The 24,233-nt window shown below is 43.6% G+C and overlaps 1 protein-coding gene across 1 annotated transcript in view; it reads left to right on the forward strand.

Annotated features, from left to right (window-relative positions):
• Positions 1-12,454: 12,454 nt before the first annotated feature.
• Positions 12,455-24,233, forward strand: part of ADAMTS5 (ADAM metallopeptidase with thrombospondin type 1 motif 5) — a 50,438-nt gene continuing 38,659 nt past the window's right edge. Inside the window, exon 1 of the mRNA XM_008145629.3 lies at positions 12,455-13,859. Within this exon, the coding sequence (XP_008143851.2) occupies positions 12,750-13,859 (1,110 nt within the window). The 5' untranslated portion in view covers positions 12,455-12,749. The remainder of the gene's footprint in view (positions 13,860-24,233) is intronic.

The following is a 24,233-nucleotide window of genomic DNA, read 5'->3' on the forward strand; positions in this document are numbered from 1 at the left end:
CTCCTCGGAAGAAATGTCCCTTTTAAAGAAGAAGAAAAAAACTTTAGTTTTATTTTATGGTTCAAAACCACAGAAATTTATTCTCTCATATCTTGGAGGCCAAAAGCAACATGTCACTAAAGTTGCACTCCCTCTGAGGGCACCAGGGAAGAATCCTTTCTTGTCTCTTCTAGCGTCTGGTGGCTGCCAGGAATCCTTGGCCTTCCTTGGTTTACAGCTGCTGTATCCCTCAGATCTCCATCTTCACGTGCCCATCTTCTGCAGGCATGTGTGTGTGTGTGTGTGTGTGTGTGTGTGTGTGTATGTGTGTCTGTCTTGTAAGGACACCAGTTATTGAATTTAGGGCCCACCCTAATCCTGGATGACCTCATCTTAACTAAACACATCTGCAACAATCCTATTTCCAAATAAGGTCATATTCTGTGGTTTGGGATGGTCTCTTTTAAAGAAACAAAGAATAGTGATTTTAGGTTTTGCTTAATCTCTTTACCTTAGCTGTTTGTTATGTGATAATGGGTATTCAAAACAAAACAAAACAAAACCCAGAACCAAAAGTTCCAGGGGAAACACATTTCAAATTATACATTGCTGTGTCCTATATATCTAAGTTCTTCAGGAGCCACCCAACAACTGGAAATGGGAATTGGACCATATCCACTAATCCTAAGGGTTGAATATCTTACATCACGTGATTGGAAAGATAAGAGTTACTGAGTCTTTAAGTGCCAACAACCAATATCTTATTATCACCACCTGAATTCTCTTCTTGACATGGGCCTCTACAATACAAAAGTTTCTATCAAGCAGTTACAGATAGTCATGATTACTGTCATAAGCCCAAATTCTTTCTCTTTTTCTTCAATTCAGACCAAGATAATAAAAAATAAACAGAAATTGAATAGTTTTTGTTTTGTCTCTCCTCACCCAAAACTTCTGAGATGAGAGGAAATTGATTTAATTGGAATTAATTAAGCAAAGTTTTGTTGCGAGGCAGTGCCCTCGGTGGTCCCAGATCTGTCTCCTGCTTCAGTAGTGTTTGGACGGAACAGACTCAGGGACGCCCCTTCTCCCAGCCTCCAGCCTCCCTCCTGCGTCTCATCCACTCACCACCTTCAGAACCACCTCTGGACCAGCCTACACACCGGCTTCTTTTCTACCTTAACTCCTTATTGCCGAACAACCGTGAGCTCCCAAATTCATCAGAATTATTCCACCGAGGTGGAGGCTGCGGCCAACCGCCTGTGCCCCCTGCCTCTGCGGGCCTCCCACACCTACCTCTCTTGGGGCTTCTATTGTGACTGTGAAGATGTGGCTCTCCAGGCATGGACCACATCTTCTGTGAGCTGGCAGAGAAGAAGCCGAGGGCGCTGAGCGTCTCTTAAAGTTGCAAAAACAGCATGAAGGCCACATCCCCTTCCAGGACGTGCTGAAGCCTCCCAAGGTGAGTGGGCAAAACTCAGGGCCCATGGAAGCCGCCCTGGCCTTGGAGGGGAACCTGACCCAGGCCCTCTTGGAGCTGCAGGCCCTGGGTTCTACCCGCACAGACCCTCAGCTCTGGGACTTCATGGAGGACCACTTCCGGGGTGAGGAGGTGAAACTCATCAAGAAGATGGGCAACACCTGACTCACCTCTGTAGGCTGCTGGCCCCCAGGCTGGGCTGGGAGAGAATCTCTTCCAAAGGCTCACCCTCAAGCATGTCTAGGAGCCTTTGGAGCCCAGAGGCCTTTGAGGGGCCCCCGCTGCATCCCCGTGGTGTCTGGCTTTTACCTGAACCTCTCCCCTAAACTACTAGCCATTCTTTTAACCAGCCTGAAGCCCTCTCCCATGCATTGGGCCAAATGAAACAATAAAGCTTTTGGCAGCAAAAAAAAATTTTGTTGTTGTTGCAAGACCATAAGATCTGATGTGCTAGATCTGGAGGCCTGGGCAGAAGCAGGTAGCAGTCCTCACACTCTGCGGTAGCAGGAGGGAGAAAAAGACAAGCACATAAATGGCTTTACTTCTACCCGTGAGTATAAGCACCAGAGGACATGACTGGGACAAATAAAATGATTTTTAACATTCTCTTTACCGTTCACATAGACATCAGAGGTTATGACAATTAGAAGGTGCATCTCTCTAAACCAGTGGTTCTCAACCTTCCTAATGCTGTGACCCTTTAATACAGTTCCTCATGTTGTGGTGACCCCCAACCATAAAATTATTTTTGTTGCTACTTCATAACTGTAATTTTGCTACTGTTAATGAATCTTACTGTAAATATCTGTGTTTTCCGATGGTCTTAGGCTCTACAGCAGCGATTCTCAACCTGTGGGTCACGACCCACAGGTTGAGAACCGCTAGCAGGGTCGCCTAAGACCATCAGAAAACACAGATATTTACAGTACGATTCATTAACAGTAGCAAAATTACAGTTATGAAGTAGCAACGAAAATAATTTAAAGAGTTAAAACAAAGTCCTCAGCTGCTAATGTGGAATCATCATCATCATCATCATCATCATCATTGTAATAACATATTCGTTATTTCTTTGCTATGCACCAAGCACTTCATCCATATTTAAACTCTTAATCTTAATAAAAACCCTACTAGGTATGAGAGGCCAACCCTACTAACCTGACTAGTAAGGTAGGTGTTACAATTGTCACTCTTTTGCAGATGAGGAAACAGGTCCACAAAGGGTCTACATAACTTCCCCAGGATCACAGACAGTAGCTAGGTTAGTATATAAACTTGGGCATTTTGACTTGTTGCCATGACTGTTCTTGGATGGGTGTGCCCAACCATATAGGAAGTTATCACAATGTACATCTTTTGCTACTCCCATGCCTTCCTGTTTGGTGTGTGTGTGTAGGGGGTTGTTATAATGTTCAGCTCTGGCTGTCTGCTTTAGCTACTAAGAGCTATGTGATCAGTATCTTTGCGCCCCACTGGGCTAGGCACAGAGAGGAGGCAGGTGAGCCACTTTTCTCTTCAGAGCACCCTGGATGTGAATACCCACATCCCGTGTGGTTCAGGGTTCGGGATCTGGAGAAGGGGCCACACGCCAATGAAAGAGACAAGAAATAATAATTTGGAAATTGGGGGCCAGGCGGGAGTCCATCCCAAGAGGAAGGACTCCGCTTGGGCTCAGGTCTTGCCATCCTTTTATTCAATTTGGGATACACGTATAGCCCTTAGGCAGGCAATTTCCAGTAACAGACAGACTATCTTATCAGTAAGGATTTACATGACTGTCTGGTGGGGAAGTTACTTCAGCTACCTTGTCTCGACTAAACAGTGGGTGCATAGCTCTGACCTTTGCCAGGGCTCAAGGGTCACCAGCATTCTGGGCTCCTTGTCCACACCTCTCTGCTAGTGAAGACAATAGGTGGTTTCCCACACCTGGAAATTTGTTATATTCCAGAATTTCACATATTTTCGGTATTTAATAAGATTAAACAAACTCAAAATAACAGATACAATGGAAATCTCTGTTTTAACTAATCATATATATAAAAATTCTGTAATTGGTATATCAACCCAGAGAAAACGTGTTGGCAATTTTGATATAAACCAGCATGAGACATGCACAGGTGAGGCACATAGAAGAAAATAACAGAATATGCAATAATATAATATTTGGTGTGCATTTATTAATTACTTGAGAAGACAATTTTTAGGAACAATGTATGAGATAAGCTTATTAGCTAATATCAGACCAACATATTAATAATGAGTATTTATTTTTATAATCTTTGATTCAAAAAAATTATTTAGCCTGGCCAGGGTGGCTCAGTTGGTTGAGCATTGTCCCATGCCTCAGGAGGTTGCTGGTTCAATTCCGGGTCAGGACACATGCCCAGGTTGTGGGCTCTATCTCCAGTGGGGAGCATGCAGGTGGCAGCCCACTGATGTTTCTCCCTCAAAGATGTTTCTCTCTCTGTCCCTTCCTCTCTCTGAAATAAAAAATATTTTTTTAAAAATTATTTAGACTATCTACCATATGCAAAGCATTGAGCTTGAGACTAGACATAATATGGCAAGCGCAACAGGAATGTGCTCATCCAAATCCTATCCATTTTTGCTGACAAAACTCCTAATTAAACCAGCATAAACAAAAATGAGGATTTTATTGACATTGCTGACTCAAGGGTTTTAATGGTGTTCTCTCTCTTTATTTGTTCTTTTTTTCTTTCCCCCTCTTCCTTACTTTCTCCCTCTTGTTCTCTTTCTCACCACTGCTTGGCATTACTCTTAGTCTTTTTTTCTATTTGGTGACATCACTAAGGTAAATAAATGGTAATCAGCAGAGACTAATGAGGTGGGGTTTTTATCCCCCTTTCTTCTTGAGCTAACGTCTGTTCTGTCGTCCCCAGATGCCTACCTACACCTTGCATCTTGGTGGGGCCATTTGGCTAGTTTAGCCAATGGACTGCAAACAGAAATGAAGTATGCCACTTGTAGAATGAGGCAAGTAAGAGAAGGTGACTTGTCTACTTTCCCATTCTAAGTCTGCCTTCGAGGAAACAGGTAGAGGATGGAGTAGGATCACAGAATGAAACAAGCTTGAATTCCTGAATGATTGCACAGACTGCTATCACCCCACTAAGAAGTGTAATATGAGCAAAGAATAAAATTTGATTATGTAAAACCACTGAAAATTTCATGGTGTTTATTACAGCAATTAGCAAAACTTTGGTTGTATGAGATCTTTGAGGATTTACGGGTGTTTATTATAGCAGTTAGATTTCTGTTTTAATGCATGGTCTTATATCTGCTGATCGTGGAGAAAGAGTACATTTGGCTATTGACTTGGGGAAATGTCCCAAGTGGGACTCCAGTGGGCAGAGCTTTTCCTGGAAACAACAGCCATGGCCAAATCTATGGGACATTCGGGGTTGCCAGGTTTGGTATCAAGTGCCCAGACTTATGGGAAGGGGACAGGAATGGAATCAGCTTTGTTCAAATCCGTGGATTGGATTTCCCTGAAGAGGTATGGCTTTCTTATTAGAAAAAGAGTGGTTAAGAGTGACAAATATCAACAAACTTTTAAAAAATAATTAACCTACATGTTTTACCTTCTATTTGCCAATTACTGAGCTGGAAACTGGAGCTACAATGGTGACAAAGACAAGCATTGTTGCTGTTCTCCTGGGGCATGAATTCTGGTGGGAAGAACAGATATAAAAGAAAGGGAGAGGGAGGAGAATAAAAAAAAAGTGTGTGGAGAGAAGGAAGAGAGGGAGGCCAAGGATAATTCTGAAACATTATTTTGAGCATGCAAAAATTTACCTGTGTAGGAGGAACCCAACCATTAGACTTGTCAATGACCAAAACAAAAACAAAAACAAGGTTTATGATGAAGAGAGAAAAGGGAACAAAAAAAAAACACCTCATAATCCCAAGACATTGTTTTGCATTGGGGGGATGGTAAATTGTTTGGCTGGACGCTAGTAAAGAGTCCAGTTGGGATAGTCTTCCCTTTCATCCTCTCACTACCAATATTTTTTTTAAAAGTTATTTTCGGATTCTCTGAAAGTTCTGTAGAGTTAGCTGTGTGATCCCCTTGAGACTATCCCTGACAGTTTCCGTCTGTTAATGCCGCTACCTTCTTTAGTGTTAATCTGCACTTCATTTGATTTTTCTAAAAAAAAAAAAGGCATCTCATCAGCAAATAGATGAACAAAATAATGACCTGTTTGGTTAACACTTTGGCAGAAATGAGTTGCGAGCTGAGATGCTTAAAAACAGGCTAAAGATAATATAGCTAATTATGGTTAGTAATTCACAACTAGCTATTGGTAATTAATTCTAAAGTCAGGAGTTAAAAGAATTAGTCCAGATCTCATTCAACATTCACCCTAACTGACGTGGGCCAGCAAGGGTCTGATCACCTTCGTGGGCAGATGCAGTGAGGGAGGACTCCTTCTGTGATAGAACCACATCCTCATGCTTTCCTACCCACCTCTGTTCTTGAAAGAATTTGTAGTCCCCTAGCCCATGCCTGAAGGGCAAGGGGAAATCTTATTTCATCACTAACATAACTGGAAAGGGTGTTGCTGAGTTGGAAGAGTTTCCCAAAATGAGAAAGAGAGGTGCAAAATTGAGAGTCTGGCTTCTGGGAAGAATAGAGGAAACTGTGGACCAAGATTAGTTCCTTGAACTGTACATTGGTCAAGTCCCACTTCCTACTGGCTTCCTGCGGCCTCACGCTCATCTTGCCCTACCTTCAGGGGTCAGAGGTGGCAACCTTGTTGGGACGCTGGGGCACTTCAGCTAGTGGTGAAAGGGGCGTTCATGATGATTGCCCTGTAAGGGGTTCCTTTCTGGGACTTAGAATCAAATCTTCATCCATTCCATCTGTAATGGTGGCTTTGTCCTGTCCTGTTTCCCACATGATTCAGGGGTTGGGAAGAGGATTATAAGAAGAGTGACACCTCCTACATAAAAGAAAGAAAAACTGCAATGCCTTTCCCTGAACCTCCTCCTCATGTAGGAACATAACCTGGATGACTGCTTTTCCACCTGCTAGTACCTGATTAGGGAGGTGTGTATTGGAGAGATATAATAGTCCATGGGCAGTCATGGAAAAAGAATACTGTGTGTCTTTTTCTTGAACCATGTAGGCAACTTGCAGTGACCCCAGCATCATGGGTGGGAGGCAACCTTATTGATTAGACCGATACTGTTTTCATTTTCTTACCCCCAGGGGTAAATGAGGTAGTCACCAATGAGGGTACTTCACCATAAGGAAACTGCAGTTCATAGGGAAAGATTGGATAGTTTCAAGGAAGACTGTGATACTCTGGAGTTAAGAACCTAATTTTAGGGCTGCGAACCAAGAGTTCTTACCTGCTACAATTATAACTATGGCTACTACTCATTCAGTAATCTGAAATCTTTGCTTGAATTTGCCTTCATGTAGGAAAAAATAAAAACCTCAAACGTTTCAAATTACTCTAGGCTGGAAATTCCTGATTTTCCATGTGTTTCCAGTAAGGTTTGATTTTGAGATGATTTCCGGAAAATAAAGGAAAAAAGCAGAACTGGGGCAACTCATAAAAGCAAGTAATATGCACATAATTGCGTGAGAAAAGCTAAAACAACATTTCACAGCTGGTCAGCATAAAACTGACTAGTTGGTTTTGCTTTACCAAGAGCACCTGTATGTCTTAAATAATACACATGTACATTATTCATCCAAAGACTTTTAGACAGTATAAAATGCCTGTGTATAAGAAAAACGAAAATGTAGCTTTTCCAAATTTTTCTTTTCTTTTATTAGGTAAAACTGATTCCGAAGCATATGTTATCCATCACCACAGATTGACTGCTCCTAAACAGATAGCAGGTAAAATGTTCTGAGTTTTATCAGGAATGCAGGAATGGTCCCTGGAAAAATAAAATCTCCACACTACAGGTCCCAAGAAATTTTTGTTTGCAAGGGACAAGGTGGAGTTGGTAAAATCCTCTTTCCTATTATCTCAGTTTTGATCAGGACTTTCTACCCACCAGTCAGTGCAGCCTAGAGGGGAAACTGAGTTTGGATGAGTGTGCATGTGAGCACACCCATACTGATATGCCTGGTGTTTCTAATGTGTGGGAGATTGTGCACGTGCACCAGTGTGTCAAGATCAAGATGCATGTTAGGCCCAGCCGGTGTGGCTTAGTGGTTGAGCATTGATCTATGAACGAGGGGGTGATGGTTTGATTCCCAGTCAGGTTGTGGGCTCAGTCCCCAGTGTGGAGCGTGCAGGAGGCAGCCAATTAATGATTCTCTCTCATCATTGATGTTTCTATCTCTCTCTCCCTCTCCCTTCCTCTCTGAAATATATATATCAAAGATGCATGTTAGACCACTGGGGAACATAAGAGGAGACACAGATGGAGGTAAAAGGCTGGAAAAGAAGAGAAGGACTGTTCAGATATGGTTTCACTCTTTAAAACATCAGGATTCATATCAAAGCTAGCATAGTTCATCCATTTCCTTTTCTTATTCCCCAAGTGTTATGTTTGGTTTGGTTTGGTTTTGTAGTAAGAACCAAACACAAAATCTACCCTTAGTAGTGTTTGAAGTGTACAATAAAGTGCTGTTAACTGCAGGCGCGATGTTGTACAGATCTCGACAACTTATTCTTCTGGCAAAACTCAAAATTTATACTCATTGAAATAACAACTCCTCCCTTTCCCTGCCCCTAGCCACTGGCAACCATCATTCTACTCTCTGCCTCTGTGAGTTTGACTATTTTGTGTGTGATGACATGGTGAACCTGCAAGATGTTATAAGTGAAAAATAAGCCAGTCACAGAACAAATACTGCTTGATTGCATTTCTATGAGGCCCCTAAAATAACCTGTGGTTCTGAGGAAAGTCTTATGAAAACTAGAATTTGCAAAGCTAAGTGACACTGGAGGAAAAGGCTGGCCCAAGGTCTCTCGGGTGGCTTGCATGGATGGCCTCAAGTAGTGGTGGAGTGCTTGATTGATTCCCAGCTTTCCCACTGAAGAAGATGATGTTAACGGAGCTGAAAATACTGTGAGGTCCAGGGTAGAGAAAAAAAAACAAGGTAGGGATCTTGAGAGACTACAGTTCTCCTACATGGGAGGTAAGGAGCAGGTGTTGTTCAGAGGGGAATGTTTTATTGTCTGTTACTTCCTCACTCTTCCCATTAAAATCATAGATGCGGGAGAGGAAGGAAATGATACTTTGGCAAATGGAAATTTGAGAGAATACAACATACAAGGATGCACAAATCCTGTGGCGTGAAGCTGTACGGGAAACACACGTGATGGAGAACCTGCAGGAGCCATTTTCTTGCTTTCTTCCCTCTATGCTTGTAGCTTCCGGCTCATATTCCAAGTATCTCTTGGTATAATTGGCTCCATTTCTGGAACTGTGAGCTGCTCTGAACAGTAATCATGGCTTATTCGTCTTTATACGCCTTCAGAGACCCTCACGGAGCACTTTGCAGCAGTCCCTTGATGGGTATTTGTGGAGCTGGATAGATTTTAAGAGGTGTTGTAGACTGAGCACCAATCCAGGGAGTAAGGGATTTAGGTTTCGAAGGAGCTGGCCACTCACGGTCTTTATAACCACTTCGGTCTCTACGCTCAGTGTCTCACTGGTATGTGGAGGGAGTTGCCTTAAATAACCTCCAAGGTAACTTCCCACTATAACAGCCTGCAGTAGAAAGTCTCTCTTCCTTTTGGGAAATGTAAAATCATGTATCAGGTTTGATCAGGCACTCTGTAAACCCAGTGGGAAGTCCTCATTAAATATGCACAGGTAAAACTGCTACCCGGAATAATGAAATAATAGCCTAGCAATTCGTCCACTCGAACATGATTGCTAATATATTTTGTCGTTCTCCTGTAAAAATAAATAAATAATTGCAAGCTACTTTCATTCAGTGCAAATTACTCCCTTGGACTGAAAGGCATGAATTCTTTTTGGAACATAGCAGTTCATCCTAACCCACTAGGGTTATATTTTAAAAGTATCACCAAATGTACTTCGTAAAGTATCCAAATTAACAAAAAAATGAAGTTAAATTCAAGTAGAAATTATCTGAATATGTAAGAATTTCTCATTATATTTGTAAACTGGAAGAATTCCTTTCCTTATGGATATATGGTTCTATAAATATTTAGTTCTTGATGTTCACATTTGGAGTTTTATCTGCTTCTATCATTTTCTTCGATGTATTTCTAAACATTTAAATAATCTGTATGAGTACGAATGCCATTATTAAATTAAATTTAGAGTTAGGCATAAAATTCAGAGGCATGATTCATGTGAGAAATGCAGTGTTTTAGAAACAACGGGAAAACATTCACTAAGAAGAAAATTCAGTTAGAATTTCTTTACATGCTAAATAATCTCTTATCTGTGAATGCAAATTATTGTAATTAATAAATGTAAACCACTGTCATCTAAACTGCCAATCAAAATGATCCTTTGAGTAACAATGACGAAATTGTTACAATGACTGAAATTGTTTTAGAGATGGCGCTAGTGCCAAATATCGGACTTCTTTCCACTGGAATTGGCAGGAGAGACGTTGCTTTCTCTAAGCACAAACCCACAGCACTTGAAGGCTATTGGCGGCACAGAGAAGCCTGCTGAAACCTTTCTATACTTATCCTGAATGTCTGTTTCCTCAAAACATTCAACTGGTAGTATTGGTCATGGGCACGTCACTGAGGGAGGAGACACTGAGGGGTTGGGGGACTAAAAGACAATGGCCTTCAGCAATAGCAACTTCCTCCCAGTTCTGGAGGTATTTCAGAATCCACTAGGGGTTGTGGGGTAAACCCCGACCCCAGCGATCACTTCAATTATAAACGTGAACTAAGTCTCAGGACATGTTTCACTCCCATGCCACCCAGAAGCTCCAGAGGGTGCACCAGGCACAGGCCATGAACCACAGCTGGGCACTTCCAGGATTCCATCCTGGGGTTCATTCCCACTCCGAGGACCTCACATCAGCGCAGGACCTCCTAGATCCTCTCTGTGAAAAGCGACCAGTTCGCTTACCAAGGATCCAGGAATACCACCAGCAGCTTGGGGTCCACTGAGGCCTCCGCATCCCTGTATGTTAAACACACATGGAAAGACAGAAGTGTGCTAATAATACCGGATCCATTTTTCACTGGTGTATTCACTTACTTGTGTGAAGAAGAATAGGGGAGGAGACTGTTCCTGCCCCTACAGTAGACCTTCTCACAGGTACCAGGTAATGGCTACAAAGTCACTGGGTTTTCTTTTTCTTCCTATTAGAGTGGACAATCAGAAGAAACAAAGAAGGGACAACCAAGGCACAGTGACAATACCACGGACCTGCACCACCCTACAGCCCACCCCAAGTCTTCTTTCTCTCCTGAAAGGAATTTCTGAGAATGATAGCAAGTCAGGGCCTAGGGCGATAACTGGTTGTTGTAGGAGAGATCAATTCAAATAGCAGCATTGATCACTTTATTACCACTTAGGCTGCAAGAAGAAAAGTGTGGGTACCAATATTTTAAAAATGAGCGCAATTCCCTTCAAGAGTTAACTCCTTCCGGCCCAGCCCTCTTAGAGCAAGGCAAAAGAAGTTCCAGACATCCGGGATTAGGGGACAGCTTGTGGGCACTGATGCAAAGCACGCTTGAGAAAGAGGGGAGCCCAGGGCTCGCACACAAAGGCGTGGAGTTCCCAGGCCGAGGGCGGCCCAGCTGGGGGCCCAGAAGCGCTCCGGGCGCAGCGACGCGCCAGGAAGCGCCTGCGGCACTCGGGCTGCCCGGCCCCTCTGCTGGTGGCTGGGAGAAGTTAGTCACCCGGAGCCCTAACCCGGAGACTGGCGACTGTCGGAGCGCGCAGACCCGGGAATGGGGGTGGGGGGTGGGGGGGGGGTGGGAGAGCGGGGAGAAATTCGGGACCGGGCCGGCTGGGAGGAGGCGAGTGGAGCGCGGGACCAGGGGGCGCACGGGAAGCTGGGTTCCTGGGAAGCCGAAAGCCATTTGCTGGTGGATGGAGTGGCAACGTTTTAAGAGGCCGGCGTGCAGAGGGGAAAAACTTTCGGCAGGAACTTCCTACCCAAGGAGAGAAAAGCTGGAGAGAAGGAGGCAGGGGGAGAGACTCCGAAATGTCTCAGTAACTTTAAACACACACCAAACACCCCTTCAGGAGATGAGGTAAGCCGAGGTTAGCCAACCCCAATTCGTTGTGAAATATCAGACAAATCCGGAGCTGCTGTGGCTTTAAATGAGGCCAAGGAAATCTTCTGTTTTTCTTACCCAAATACTTGCTCTCCCCCCGCCCCCCCCCCCCCCCCCCCGTCCTTGCTCCCTCCTTCCACCTCGCCGGGTTCCTTCCTCCTTCCTGGTCTCCCTTTCCTCGATCACCCCCCCCCCCACCTCCCTCGCCCGCCCTCCCCCATCTGATTAGGCGCGGACCGGGGAGGGTGGGAGTGGTGGGGGAAGCTCTCCCTTTAAGAGGCAGCTTGCAGTGACGAATTGTTGAAATTGCCATTGCAGGATGGCATGCCGCTATAAATTCATTGTTCCACCTCCTCGCATCTTCACAGCGCGCGCGCTGCTCTCCGCGCTCGCAGCGGCCGACTGGGGATGACCGCGGGCAGGAGGACACCGCATCCGAGGGGACACGGACGCGCCGCTTCGCTGACTCGCTGCAGGCCGCCCCTGGCGTTTTTGTTTTAATTTTTTTTTAATGGCCTTTTTCTCTTTCTTTCTTCCTTTCCTCTTGGTTTCATTCGAGTCGAAGAAAGCCACCAAATAAGACAAGAAAGTGGGCTCCGGAGCGTGGAGCCCCCGCTGCCCACGGGTCCGACCCGGGCAGCTGCACGGGGGCGGGAGGCGGCGCACAGCAGTGGCCCGCCTGGTGCCCCGCACCTTCCTTACTTTTCGTGGCTGCATTTGGGGAGGATTTGGGTCTTCCCCCCCCCCCCCCGCCCCCGCCCCCCTTTTTCTCATATTTGCTGAATCTCCACAATCCGGCTTTTCTCCTTTTTATTTTTATTTTTTTCCGCTCTTTCCGGAGCACGAATCCAAACATTTTCCAAACCAACAAAGAAAAGTTCGCACGCTGGCACGGCAGCCCGGACGGACGGGCTGGCGCTGCGGCGGGGTCCCCCTCCCGGGACACTTGACTCAACTTGCAAGCGAGTGTGTGTGTGTGCCCCCCCACCTCCCGCCCCGGTACCTTCCAGAGCGAATAACAAATACCCATCAGGTCCCCGCGCGCAGCCCCTCCCCGCGGGCAGCGCACTATGCTGCTCAGGTGGGCGTCCCTGCTGCTGTGCGCGCTCCGCCTGCCCCTGCTCGCCGCCGGCCCCGCCGCGGCACCTGCCCAGGATAAAGCCGGGCAGCCTCGGGCTGCAGCAGCGGCCGCCCAGCCCCGCCAGCCGCAGGGGGAGGAGGCGCCGGAGCGGGCCGAGCCTCCGGGCCACCCGCACCCCCTGGCGCCGCAGCGCAGGAGCCGCGGGCTGGTGCAGAACATCGACCAGATCTACTCCGGCGGCGGCAAGGTGGGCTACCTCGTCTACGCGGGCGGCCGGAGGTTCCTCCTGGACCTGGAGCGGGATGGTTCGGTGGGCGCCGCTGGCTTGGTGCCCTCAGGAGGCGGGCCGAGCGCCACGGCGCGCCACCGGGGCCACTGCTTCTACCGGGGCACGGTGGACGGCAGCCCCCGATCCCTGGCCGTCTTTGACCTCTGCGGCGGCCTGGACGGCTTCTTCGCCGTCAAGCACGCGCGCTACACCCTGAAGCCACTGCTGCGCGGGCCCCGGGCCGGGGCGGAGGTCGGGCGCGTGTACGGAGACGGGTCCACGCGGGTCCTGCACGCCTACACCCGCGAGGGCTTCAGCTTCGAGGCCCTGCCGCCGCGCGCGAGCTGCGAGACCCCCGCGTCCCCGACGGGACCCCTCGAGCGCCCCTCGCGGCGCAGCAGCCCAGACGGACGCTGGACGCTGGCTCCGCAGCAGCAGCTCCTGGACAGGTCGGCTCCGCCGTCCGATGGGGACCGGGGACCGCAGACCTGGTGGCGGCGGCGGCGCCGCTCCATCTCCCGGGCCCGCCAGGTGGAGCTGCTGCTGGTGGCCGACGCGTCCATGGCGCGGCTGTACGGCCGGGGCCTGCAGCATTACTTGCTGACCTTGGCCTCCATCGCCAACCGGCTGTACAGCCACGCCAGCATCGAGAACCACATCCGCCTGGCCGTGGTGAAGGTGGTGGTGCTGGGCGACAAGGACAAGAGCCTGGAGGTGAGCAAGAACGCGGCCACCACGCTCAAGAACTTCTGCAAGTGGCAGCACCAGCACAACCAGCTGGGGGACGACCACGGGGAGCACTACGATGCCGCCATCCTCTTCACGCGCCAGGTAGGTCCAGCCGGGTAGACGGAGGTCGGGCCGTGCGACAGCCACACTGACTGCTGGCGTCTTCCGAAAACCACCTGCCACTCTGGATATGCTTACCTGCTTCTTGCAGGATACCCACTCTGCTTCTGTATTCAGGGTAACCCCAGCAGCAACGCCTGCCTTAAAGAACCAGAGCTGCTTAGACAATCAATCAATCAATCAGGCAGGATGTCTCTAGTCCAAGATATGGTGTCATCGATGCATAAAGAGGATAAGAAGGGACTAGAGTGCTGGGGGAATGAAGATAGCTAAGTGGGAAAGGGCAAAAGCAAGTTTGTCTTGGAAATCAGGGAAAATAGAACTTTGTCCAGCTTAATGGGAGGGGCTTGATGATCCATCCATGGTAGTCATTTTTTTTCCATCACCTTCCTTTGTGGTGTTCATACATTCGTCCTTAAGCCTCTTCCACATTCAGTTGAGGGAAGAGTTTCCGAAGGAAGGACTCTGTATTCAGTCTGGCTTCCGGATGAGGCTCTTGCATGTCCACCCTGTTGGAATCTCATTCCTGGGAAGGAAGGAATGCAGGAGGGTGAGGAGGATGTAGAAACCCAACCTTGTGAGGTTCCTTGGTTAGAAACCCAATCTTGTGAGGTTTCTTGGTAACGCCTTTGGCTTGGATGCCCAGTGCACGGCCAATACTGCCTGCTCAGTGAAAGGTCACATTCAGCTTACATTTTTGGGTTTGGGATGAATGTTTCTGAAGCCCCAAGTGTGGAAAGATCTGGGCCAAGAGTTAAGACATGTTTTCTCAGGATTTCCTCTTTTAAGGAAGACGGTTACAGAAAGGGAAAGACATTGATCTTTATAGGCCCAGAGGTTCTGGGGAGAACACAATCTCTATTTGCACAATCATTAGACACCATGTGAGTGTGACATTCAGACACAGAAGTCCGGGCTGGTTGTGAGCCTGGCTTGCTCCGCTCTGAGCCTCAATTTTCACAACTCTTCTCTAACTGGTAGTTTTAAGTTGTGCCTCTCAGATATCTGGTAAGAAGCGACTTTTAAAGCTCCTTCTTTAAGTGTTTGAGATCCACCTGGTATAGATGAGGATTAGCAACTTTGAAGTAGTATGCAAAATCTTGGGTCGAAATGGAGCCACCGGAGCTAGGATAGGAAATTCAATGGTGGCTTGCAGGAGGTTTTAGAATCATGGAGCTCCACTACCAAATCCCCCCCCCCTTTTTTTTTTCACTAAGGTACCCCTGGCATGAAGAAAACGTGTTGATAAATTTGGAGTGGAGAAACACTTGTGGTTTATGGGGTAGACATAAATGTAAACCACAAGTAAACAAAGACAGCAGAGGGCAGCAGCTTAGGGAGAACCCGGCAAGACACAGTGCTATGCACCATGGAAAATCTGTCTCCTCATGAACTGATCTCTGGAAACATCTTTTCATTTCTCTGCACAACATTCACCTTTGAAACGGAAGAACATTCGTTTTGCAGCCTTCAGTGTGAAGTTCTCCTGTAAAACTATTTCTTTCTTCTTTGGTTTCCAAGTTCTTTTTTTTTTTTTTTTGAGCAACTTTCCATGTCTGGATTTCTTGCTTTGCTACATCACAAGAGGCTGCCAAGAAGGAGGCTCCAGAGAGTTTATGGAAGGAAGTTCTGTAAAGACAAAGGGAAAAATACTTTTGTAGGCAAACTGCTCCAAAGAGTAGGTCATTTTAATGCTTCACTTTCCTTTTTAAATGCAAATGCACATTCCATAATTTTTTTAAATAAATAAAAATTAGTAGAAGACCATTCCTTCTTACCTCCTGCCCTACAGTGTTCCTAATTGCTTCCCTGGAAAAGGGAAAACTAGTCAGTGATTCTAAATGATGTCTGCTGCTTTTCCTGGATTTGTTTTTAGTTTGGGTAGCTCACATTTCCTATTTTCCAAGCTCTGAAACCTACCAGCATATTTTAAATAGATGAACGCAAGGGAGAAATAAATGAACAGTCTATCTTATTGTTAATAAGTATCATAATAACATTTCTTTCTTATTTGGTCCACACATGGAAAGTATTTTGCATGGGCCCTCTCCGGCCTCCTCACCAAGCAGAATCACACTTTTAGTAAAGCAGTTGCCATTTAGTTTGGGGCTGGCCTTCTGGTATATGTATCAGACTGGATAAGAACCAAATATCTGAAAAGCATGTGTGTTATGCATACATGCACCTAATTTAAAAGAGTGCTATTAATTAAAGAGCTGAGAAAAATACTCTGAGACCCTTATGCGGCATGCACTTGAGAGTACTTCAAGAATGCAAAAGTTAATCTCCACCTAATACTTCAGAATGTGGAAAACACAATTTGGGCTAGAGGAGAAATGATCTGAGCTCTCCTATCCCGGGGAAATCAGATATCTTAAGACCTAGCAGAAAGTGCTCGCAGCTCTTTCTTTTCAATGGGAACTACCCAGAGTTGGCACCAGGATCCTACTTTTACAACTCTGTTTTGATGTCATAAATCCGTTGCTTAGCAGCCAGACGCCAAGCCATGAAATCCATGTTTTGATGGGCTCTGAGCTCTGTTCAAATTTTGTGTCCAGCTGTCTTCTGCTAAATTACTTGTTTTTCAGGCATGAAGCAACTGTGTGAGGATGTGTTTTCCACCCCTGTTTACTAGCCGGGGCCACCTTGAGCGTTGCGTCCGGCAGTCAGCAGAATAGTGCTAGTAATTCATTTATCAAACAGACACGCTTCCTTGTCAGGACTGTCCCCCAGCACTCAGTACTGTACTAATTAGAGAAACTTTAGCACCAGTCAGTTTTCTGGCACAAGAGTCCTTTTTCGTTCTGGAATGGCACTTCTGCTGGAATTCACACCACTTGTGCCATCAAACAGCCGAAACCCAATCTCCCCAGGATTTAATGGTACTTTCCAGAGTTCGTTCCTGCTTCCTAGCTTCTTCTTTTATTTTAAAGTAATTTCTTTAAAGATAAACTCTTAAGCCCATTTTGGAGACCATGCACTCTTCTTTAGAAGCAAAACCCCTACCTGCTTGATAAGAAAATTGGCAGTGTTTAACATCCCCTAACGGGGACAACACGAATGATAGCTTCACTCACCTGTGGATGGAAAGCATTGGATTGTAACTGAACCAATCTAGGAGACTATGCAATATAAAAGGTTCATTCACTTTCACTATGAATTATCAGCGTGGCAGTTAATAGGCAGTTGTCTCCCAGCTAACACCTCTCTTTCTGTTGTGTTTGATAATGCTGAGGTAGGGACTCCACTGATAGCGGGTCTCCTTTCCCATCTGGCTTCTTGTTAGGTTCAGACCAATAGGGGCCCTACAAGGAGACCAGATGCTTGGGGGAGGCAGAAGGATGTGCTGCTTCTTATTTGCTTGCTGACTGGACTGGCAAAACCAATCTCATATTTGAGTTCAAATCCCATTTAAAGCCGAAATGAACCCTTAGCAAGGATTTATAGCCTATAGGTGAACCCCAACTAACAAAAGGCAAAATAACTCAAAAATGGGAAGACTGGAGCAGATTGAGCAGCTCTAAGTTGACATTTGAAAAATGATTGATGAATTGAAAGTTGCTAAGAGTCTAGATCTTAAAAATTTTCATCACAAGAAAAAAAAAAACTGTCACCATGTGGAAATGGATGTTAACTAGACTTACTGTGGTAATAATTTCATGATAAGAGCATATATCGAATCATTATGTTGTACACTTGAAACTAATATAACATCGTAAGTCAATTATATAACAATTAAAAATAAAGACATTTTGAAGAATATTCGGAAAAGTCTAAAATCTAGTAGAGACAATATAGCACAATACACAGAGCCTATTTCATTATTGTCTTTCTCATAGAGTACATGACAATAATGCAGATTGAAAATACCGGTTCCTTCCCACCTGGGCTTATAACCAGTGGGGGATGAAGCAGATAAATGTATAAGTCACTGTAATGTTAGGAAACTCTGATCAATGCTACAACTGAGCTAAAAACAAAGTCTGCAAAAGGCGAGGGGAGGAAACAATCAATTTGAGGGGAGGGAACAATACAGGCTTCATTACATGTACAATTGAATGGACCATTGAAGGATGGTTAGATATTTTTTTGAATCACCCAGCTTTCAATGAGCATTTTTTATATACTATCCATAATCATTAACAGTTTTACAATGAATCTTTCAACAATCTGCAACCTAGTATCATTGTTATAATTTGACAGAGAAGGACATTTATACAAAGAGAAATAGAGATAATCTTTTAAGAGTTACAGCTGACAAATTACAGAGAAGATTGTCTGGTCTATATCTAGTGTTCTCTAACCTAAAAATGTTATAATAAAAATATGCAGATATTCAATATGTTCTTAATAGGCAGAGAGGGATTCAGATGCTTAAAAAGTGGCCACTTTCCTAAGAATCCTTTCAAGGAAACAGACAAGGAAATGGGTCATTGCTGTGCAGCATGATAACTTTTATAATAGATGAGGTCATTAGATATCATGCAAGTACATAAGAAAGTTGACCCATCTGGTTCAATTTGGAAGAAAGAGTAGGAGTTAGCTAGACTCATAAGGAGGAGACAGGCATTGCAGACACACCAAACTACATGGCCCAGAGGCAATATGGTGATTCTGTGAAATGATGAAGTGGGTGATATGTGATAGGACTGATAGTATCAGAGTGGAAGGGTGATAGGTTAATCTAGAGAAGACAATAACAATCAAATTATAGAGGGAGAATGAGAAGAACTCTAGTATCTCTTCTTTTAGTACACTAATCCTAATGGATCAGGGCCCCACCCTTATGTTCTCTTTTATTCTTAATTCTTAATTACCTCCTTATGGGCCCTATCTCCAAATACAATCACACTGGGGATTTAAGGATTCAACATACAAATTTGGGGGGGAACCCAAGTCAGTTTATAGCATTGTGCTAAAGAGTTCAAATTGTAAACTAAATTCAAAGAATATCTATGGAAGGAAACAGCAGTGACCAGAAGTGTGTTCTAAAAATAACTTCCTGTCCTATGTGGCTGTGTGGATCCAGTAATCTTCAAGAGGAAACTCAGGGTGGTCTAAATGAAAGCAATGGCACCAGAAAATAGAGAAGCAGAGATCAAGTTAAGAAATGTTAAAGTAAGGTGGATGTGAGTTAATTCATTCTTTTTGGCAGAAGGAATGCTGAGGCTAAGGTTTGGGGCCAAAATTGATGAGATATGCAAGGAACAATGGACAAGATGTATCATGAAGGTGCAGTTGAGGTTGACAGGAAGCTTGGGTTGCATTGTGCATGAATGAATGGAGGCTAAGATTGTGTCTTAAATTTTAGAGGAATGGAGGAATCTTATAAGATCCAGGGTCTATTGTATACAGGTACCACAACCTTTTTATACACTCATCTACTGATGGGCACTTGGATTGCTTTCATATCTTGGCTATTGTAAATAACACTGTAATGAACATAGGGGTGCATATATTCTTTTGAGTTAGTGTTTTGGAAATATCAGAGAACACTTTGTAAAGTATGTGATGGTCTAACTACTATGGTGTATGTACATATGAAACTAGTACAAAAGAATACTGAGTGTAAATTGTAATTGAAAATTAAAATACATTGAAAAAAGATCTGGGGCCTAAGCATACAGGTAGGGAAGTTACAAGAGGCAATGGGACCAGCCTTGGATGATAGTCTAGTCAGGAAGGAATAATGGAATGAATGAGAAAGAGAGGACAGTTACAGGAGACTTTTGGTAGATGGAGTCAGTGACTTACAGTGACCTATCAGATATGGCAGGTGAGAGAGAGAGGCAAGTTGATGATGTCACAGCTTTCTTATCCTGCACTTCTGTATTCTTTCCTGGAACAACTTTATGCACTTTGTATATTTAGTATGCCTCTAAATTATTGAATTATGCCAAACACAACATAGAGATAAAGACTATGCTGTATTATCTATTGCAAAAAAAGGGATTTGCTTGACCAAGCACAATTTATGAATGTAAAAAATAAGAGTTATGTCAAGAATAACATGTATGATGATCTAACAGTACCATGGCAAAGAAGGTTCAGGAATTGGAGTCTTTTGACATAGGTTGAATGTCAGCTTCACTAGTCTCAAGCTTACCACTTTGAACACTTATTGCCCCTGAGCTTTAATTTCTCCATCTATATATTGAATGTTTTCATTGAATACCAACACATGTATAGCTGGAAAGCCACAGAGATCGCCTGGTCCAAATTCCTTATGTTAATGATGAAGGAGCTTTGTCTGAAAGCATATAAATGACTTACATAATGACTTTTACTAATAGAGTTAGAACTAAAAAGCAGTTGACCTTCCATTTGTTATCTCTAATTAGCTTCCATTCTGTTCTCCAAAATGACTCCTCCAAGCATCTATTCCCCTCAATCCCCAACTTGCTCCATTCCTTCTTCCCTTTCTTCTGACTACACATTTATCAGAGAAAATTTCCTGTCTTGGAACTCTGGGTGGGCCCAGACTATTTTTCCAGCTTCCCCAAGTCCCCTGAATCTAACAAATCCTGTCTACTCCATCCCCAACAAACTTCCTGTCATTTCCAAAATAGACCCTGCCATTCACCATCTCCTGATGGATTCACCAATCATTCCTTGTTAGAGTATCCTTCCTCTGAGACTGTCAGCCTTCTGTTTATCCCTCAAAATCCAATTACTTCCTTACAGACACCCTTATTGACTCCCCCAAATCCTCTTCTGCACTCCCTCAACAATCTATTCATAACAGCATGTCACAATCTGCTCCTCTCATAGCATATCTGTTTTGCCACCAGATCCTTATGTTTCTTGAGGGTCAGGATCAGCTCTTATTTTATTGTGTACCACAGTGTCAGCACCTTGCACAGTGTCTGGCAGATTGCGGGCACACCATAATTGTTTGAGGAATACATGCACTTGGATCTCTTGGCCCCTAATCCAGCTGGGCTCTGTGTGTGTGCGTGTGTGTGTGTGTGTGTGTGTGTGGTATTGCTTAGTTGTATCAGAAGCATGGATAGAGATTGTATAAACATGGGTTATTGTAATGGGTGGACCAACAGACACAATTAATGTAGTCTCTACTGAGATCCAAATCAAGACCTTTATAATTGGGGTAGCCAGAAAGCCAAATGACACATCAAGAATTGGATTCACATGGATTGGGAATTGTGGTATGTAAATGTATGCTTGTGTAATACTATGACTAAAATATGTTCCGCATCAGACTAATCTTCTATCACTAATCCCTCTTCATAGGAATTGGGTAGACAGACAGATAGACATCTGAGGCTTGTTGAATTTTTCTTTAGGCCCTCCCCTTGAGCTCCACACCTGCCCTTCCCAGGTGGTGATATACATAGAAACAGAAGCTGCTGTTATTTAACTCGAGTTTCTCTTCTACAAGGTATTCTTCCTTCATCTTGGCTGCTGTTGCTGCAGTTGTGATGATTTGTGCTCTTACCGGCATGAGTTTCCTTTTCGATACTTTTCTTAGCAGCACAGAGAGACCTAGCTCCTGAGCAAGGCAAGAAATCCTACAACTCCTGTTACTTGTTTCACTTTGCATGTTCACACACCTGCTTGGTTCATTTTTCTCACCCAGTCCTGACCGGCCAGGATTCCCCAAGTTGTACTGTCTTCTCGGCATCTGCTTGTCAAGGTTGTATACTTCGCTGGCTCCCTGTCCCCAACTCCAACTGCAGGAATAGATCTGGGAAACTAGTAGCTCTTCTAAATTCCATCAGTCACAGATATTGCCATATTCATAGTGGCCAAACTATTGAATGGTCACCATGTCAATGACCTCCCTGTCAAGTCTTCATCAGTCTTGCTGACCATTTCCGCTCTATTTCTGAGTTAGTACAATGTCCCAGGCTTGTTTCCTGGCCAATGCCACACCACAAGCCCACTGGTTAAATCTCTGCATACTCTTGCAACCCTCGCTTTTTAGTTTTTACTAAATCTCCCATTGCATTACTATCTGTCTACACCATGGTGAGAAAATATTGACCCTGCATGAAAAGAACTTCTTTAACATAACAAAGATCTAACTTACCTTCATATCTACACTAATCAATCAGAAAAGCTCTTGTCAGCACTTTAATTCATTTATCTCATGTGGATACTGTATGTGACTCACATTTCTTCATGATCCCCTCCCCCAAATCCAGAAGATGGCTAGATAAATGCTATTGCCCCAACAGTATTGTTACTTCTATTATGAATAATAATACAGATTCCTATAAATTTCAAATAAGATTCTCACCTATAAATATTGCTGTAAGTCACCACAAAAAATAGACATGAGTGTGATGTGATGCACAAGTTGAGTTTTAATACATTGGAATGAACATTGGATCACAAAGAAATACATGCATTTACTGTGAATCCCAAGATTGAAATCATAACGGGGCTGCCAGTGTTTGAAACTGTGTGAATTAAATGGAAAGGCTGCCAGTTTACATAATTATAGTTACAGAAATATAGAGAGTGTGACTATGTCATCGTGGGGTTTAATCAGTGTGTTTTAAAAAAATAGCTGCTTCTCTTCATAAATTTGTCACATGCACACATTTCCATGGCAAAGGGCCAAATGAATTTAATGCAATTCAAGGATGACAAGGAGGACTGATGGCCTCTAATGAGCAATTCATTACCAGCAAACATATAGAAATTAAAAATCCAGATTAAACTTTGTTCAGAACAGGAAGACCATTTCTATTTGCTGTGACTCTTCAAACTTGTTAATGAAGTAAGGGGCAAGAAGGGGAAACAATATTGAATTTTAATATTCTACTTGAAGATGAGGAACCCCAAGTTGTGAAGATAAACACAAGTCTTGGTTTAAAAAAAGTATATGTGTGCAGAAATAAACTTAGAGTGTCTAGCAATTCGCTTAAACCATGACCTGGATCTTTGGTCTTAAAGCTACTAAAAGGATTGGGGGGGAAATGGATTAAAAAAAATGTATTGTACTATACTATTAAATCTTAAGACTTATTATTATGCAAAAGTGTGTTCCAATTTCAATTTTAAAAACTACTAATTTGTTCTCAACAGCTGTAATTTGAGATCCCACAGGATGACATATAAAGATACACAGGAAACTTTGGTAGGCTACTGATGGTTTGGTGATTTGATTCACCAAGCCTCCATGGCCAAGGTTTCCACTGTCTGGAACTACTAGTATAATAAGATGGCAGCCACAGTGTAATTCATCACAGTTGGGATTTCATAATGCATGGAACATAGTAAGAACCTGGAAATGTACTAGAGAGATCATAGGATATATCATTTAAATATTTTTTTTACTGTGGTTTGTTTTTTATGCAGCAAAATAGAGAAGAGTTAGAAGAATATGTTGACAATGAGGAGGTGGCATTAGTTATGTAGTAATAACATCTTGTGCTGGCTTCCAGAAGTCCATTGAGGTCTTACTAGCTTAGCTAGCGTATAGCTTGTTAAAGGTGTGTAAGGTCGACGTTGTGTCTGACTGTACATCACAATTCACCTCAATTAAGCAAATGTTTGTTGAGCTCCATTCATTAAGTCAGACACTGTGGTAGTGGGGATACTAAGATGATAGCTGTAATAGAAACTGCATGTTATTTCAACTAGTACATTGTCATCTTTCATAGTAATTAATAATTTTTAAAAAATATTTTCATTCTAGTTATTTAACTATGGCTTACTAGGATACTATCTTGCTTTTTCAGATATAAATGTGCACACTGTCGATTAATTTTTATTGAAAACCATAGGCAAGCACAATAAATTCTAATGTATATTAATACTCAAATAGCATTTAAAGGAAAGTTTATCATGATAGAGCTATCATGCAAAAAACATTGGCTTATATTTTCTCTTTACACTTCTCCATTTTAAATTGTCTGTTGATGTCTCTTTTATCTAAATCTATAACTTGTAACCATTAGTGGGGCATGATCATGATCCCCTTTAAGAATCTCTTAATATACAACTTCTCACCAGAAAAATGCATACACTCACTTATATAAACACAATATAACATGTATTTTGAGTACTGATCTGGTTGAGAAATAGTTCATTAAATGCATACATTTCTGAAGACACGACCTGTGAAATTACAACTCAATTTAGAAATTAATAGATACTTAAGGAATCATGCTTTAGATTAAAATTTAGTTTCCTATCCAAATTACTGATAAATTGATATCCTGCCACAAATATGTGGTTGCCGTTTGCCCCTGTGATGGAAAATAAATTATTAGGCTGGGCTTCTGATAAAGTTAGCATGCATTTAGGCCAGACTATTAAGGCTTTCCTAAGCATGACCATATGTGAAAGTGGTCCATGACATATGTGTCTGCATACATGGGCTAC

This window comes from Eptesicus fuscus, chromosome 3 (genome assembly GCF_027574615.1).
Source record: "Eptesicus fuscus isolate TK198812 chromosome 3, DD_ASM_mEF_20220401, whole genome shotgun sequence".
In the NCBI taxonomy this organism is placed as follows: domain Eukaryota; kingdom Metazoa; phylum Chordata; class Mammalia; order Chiroptera; family Vespertilionidae; genus Eptesicus; species Eptesicus fuscus.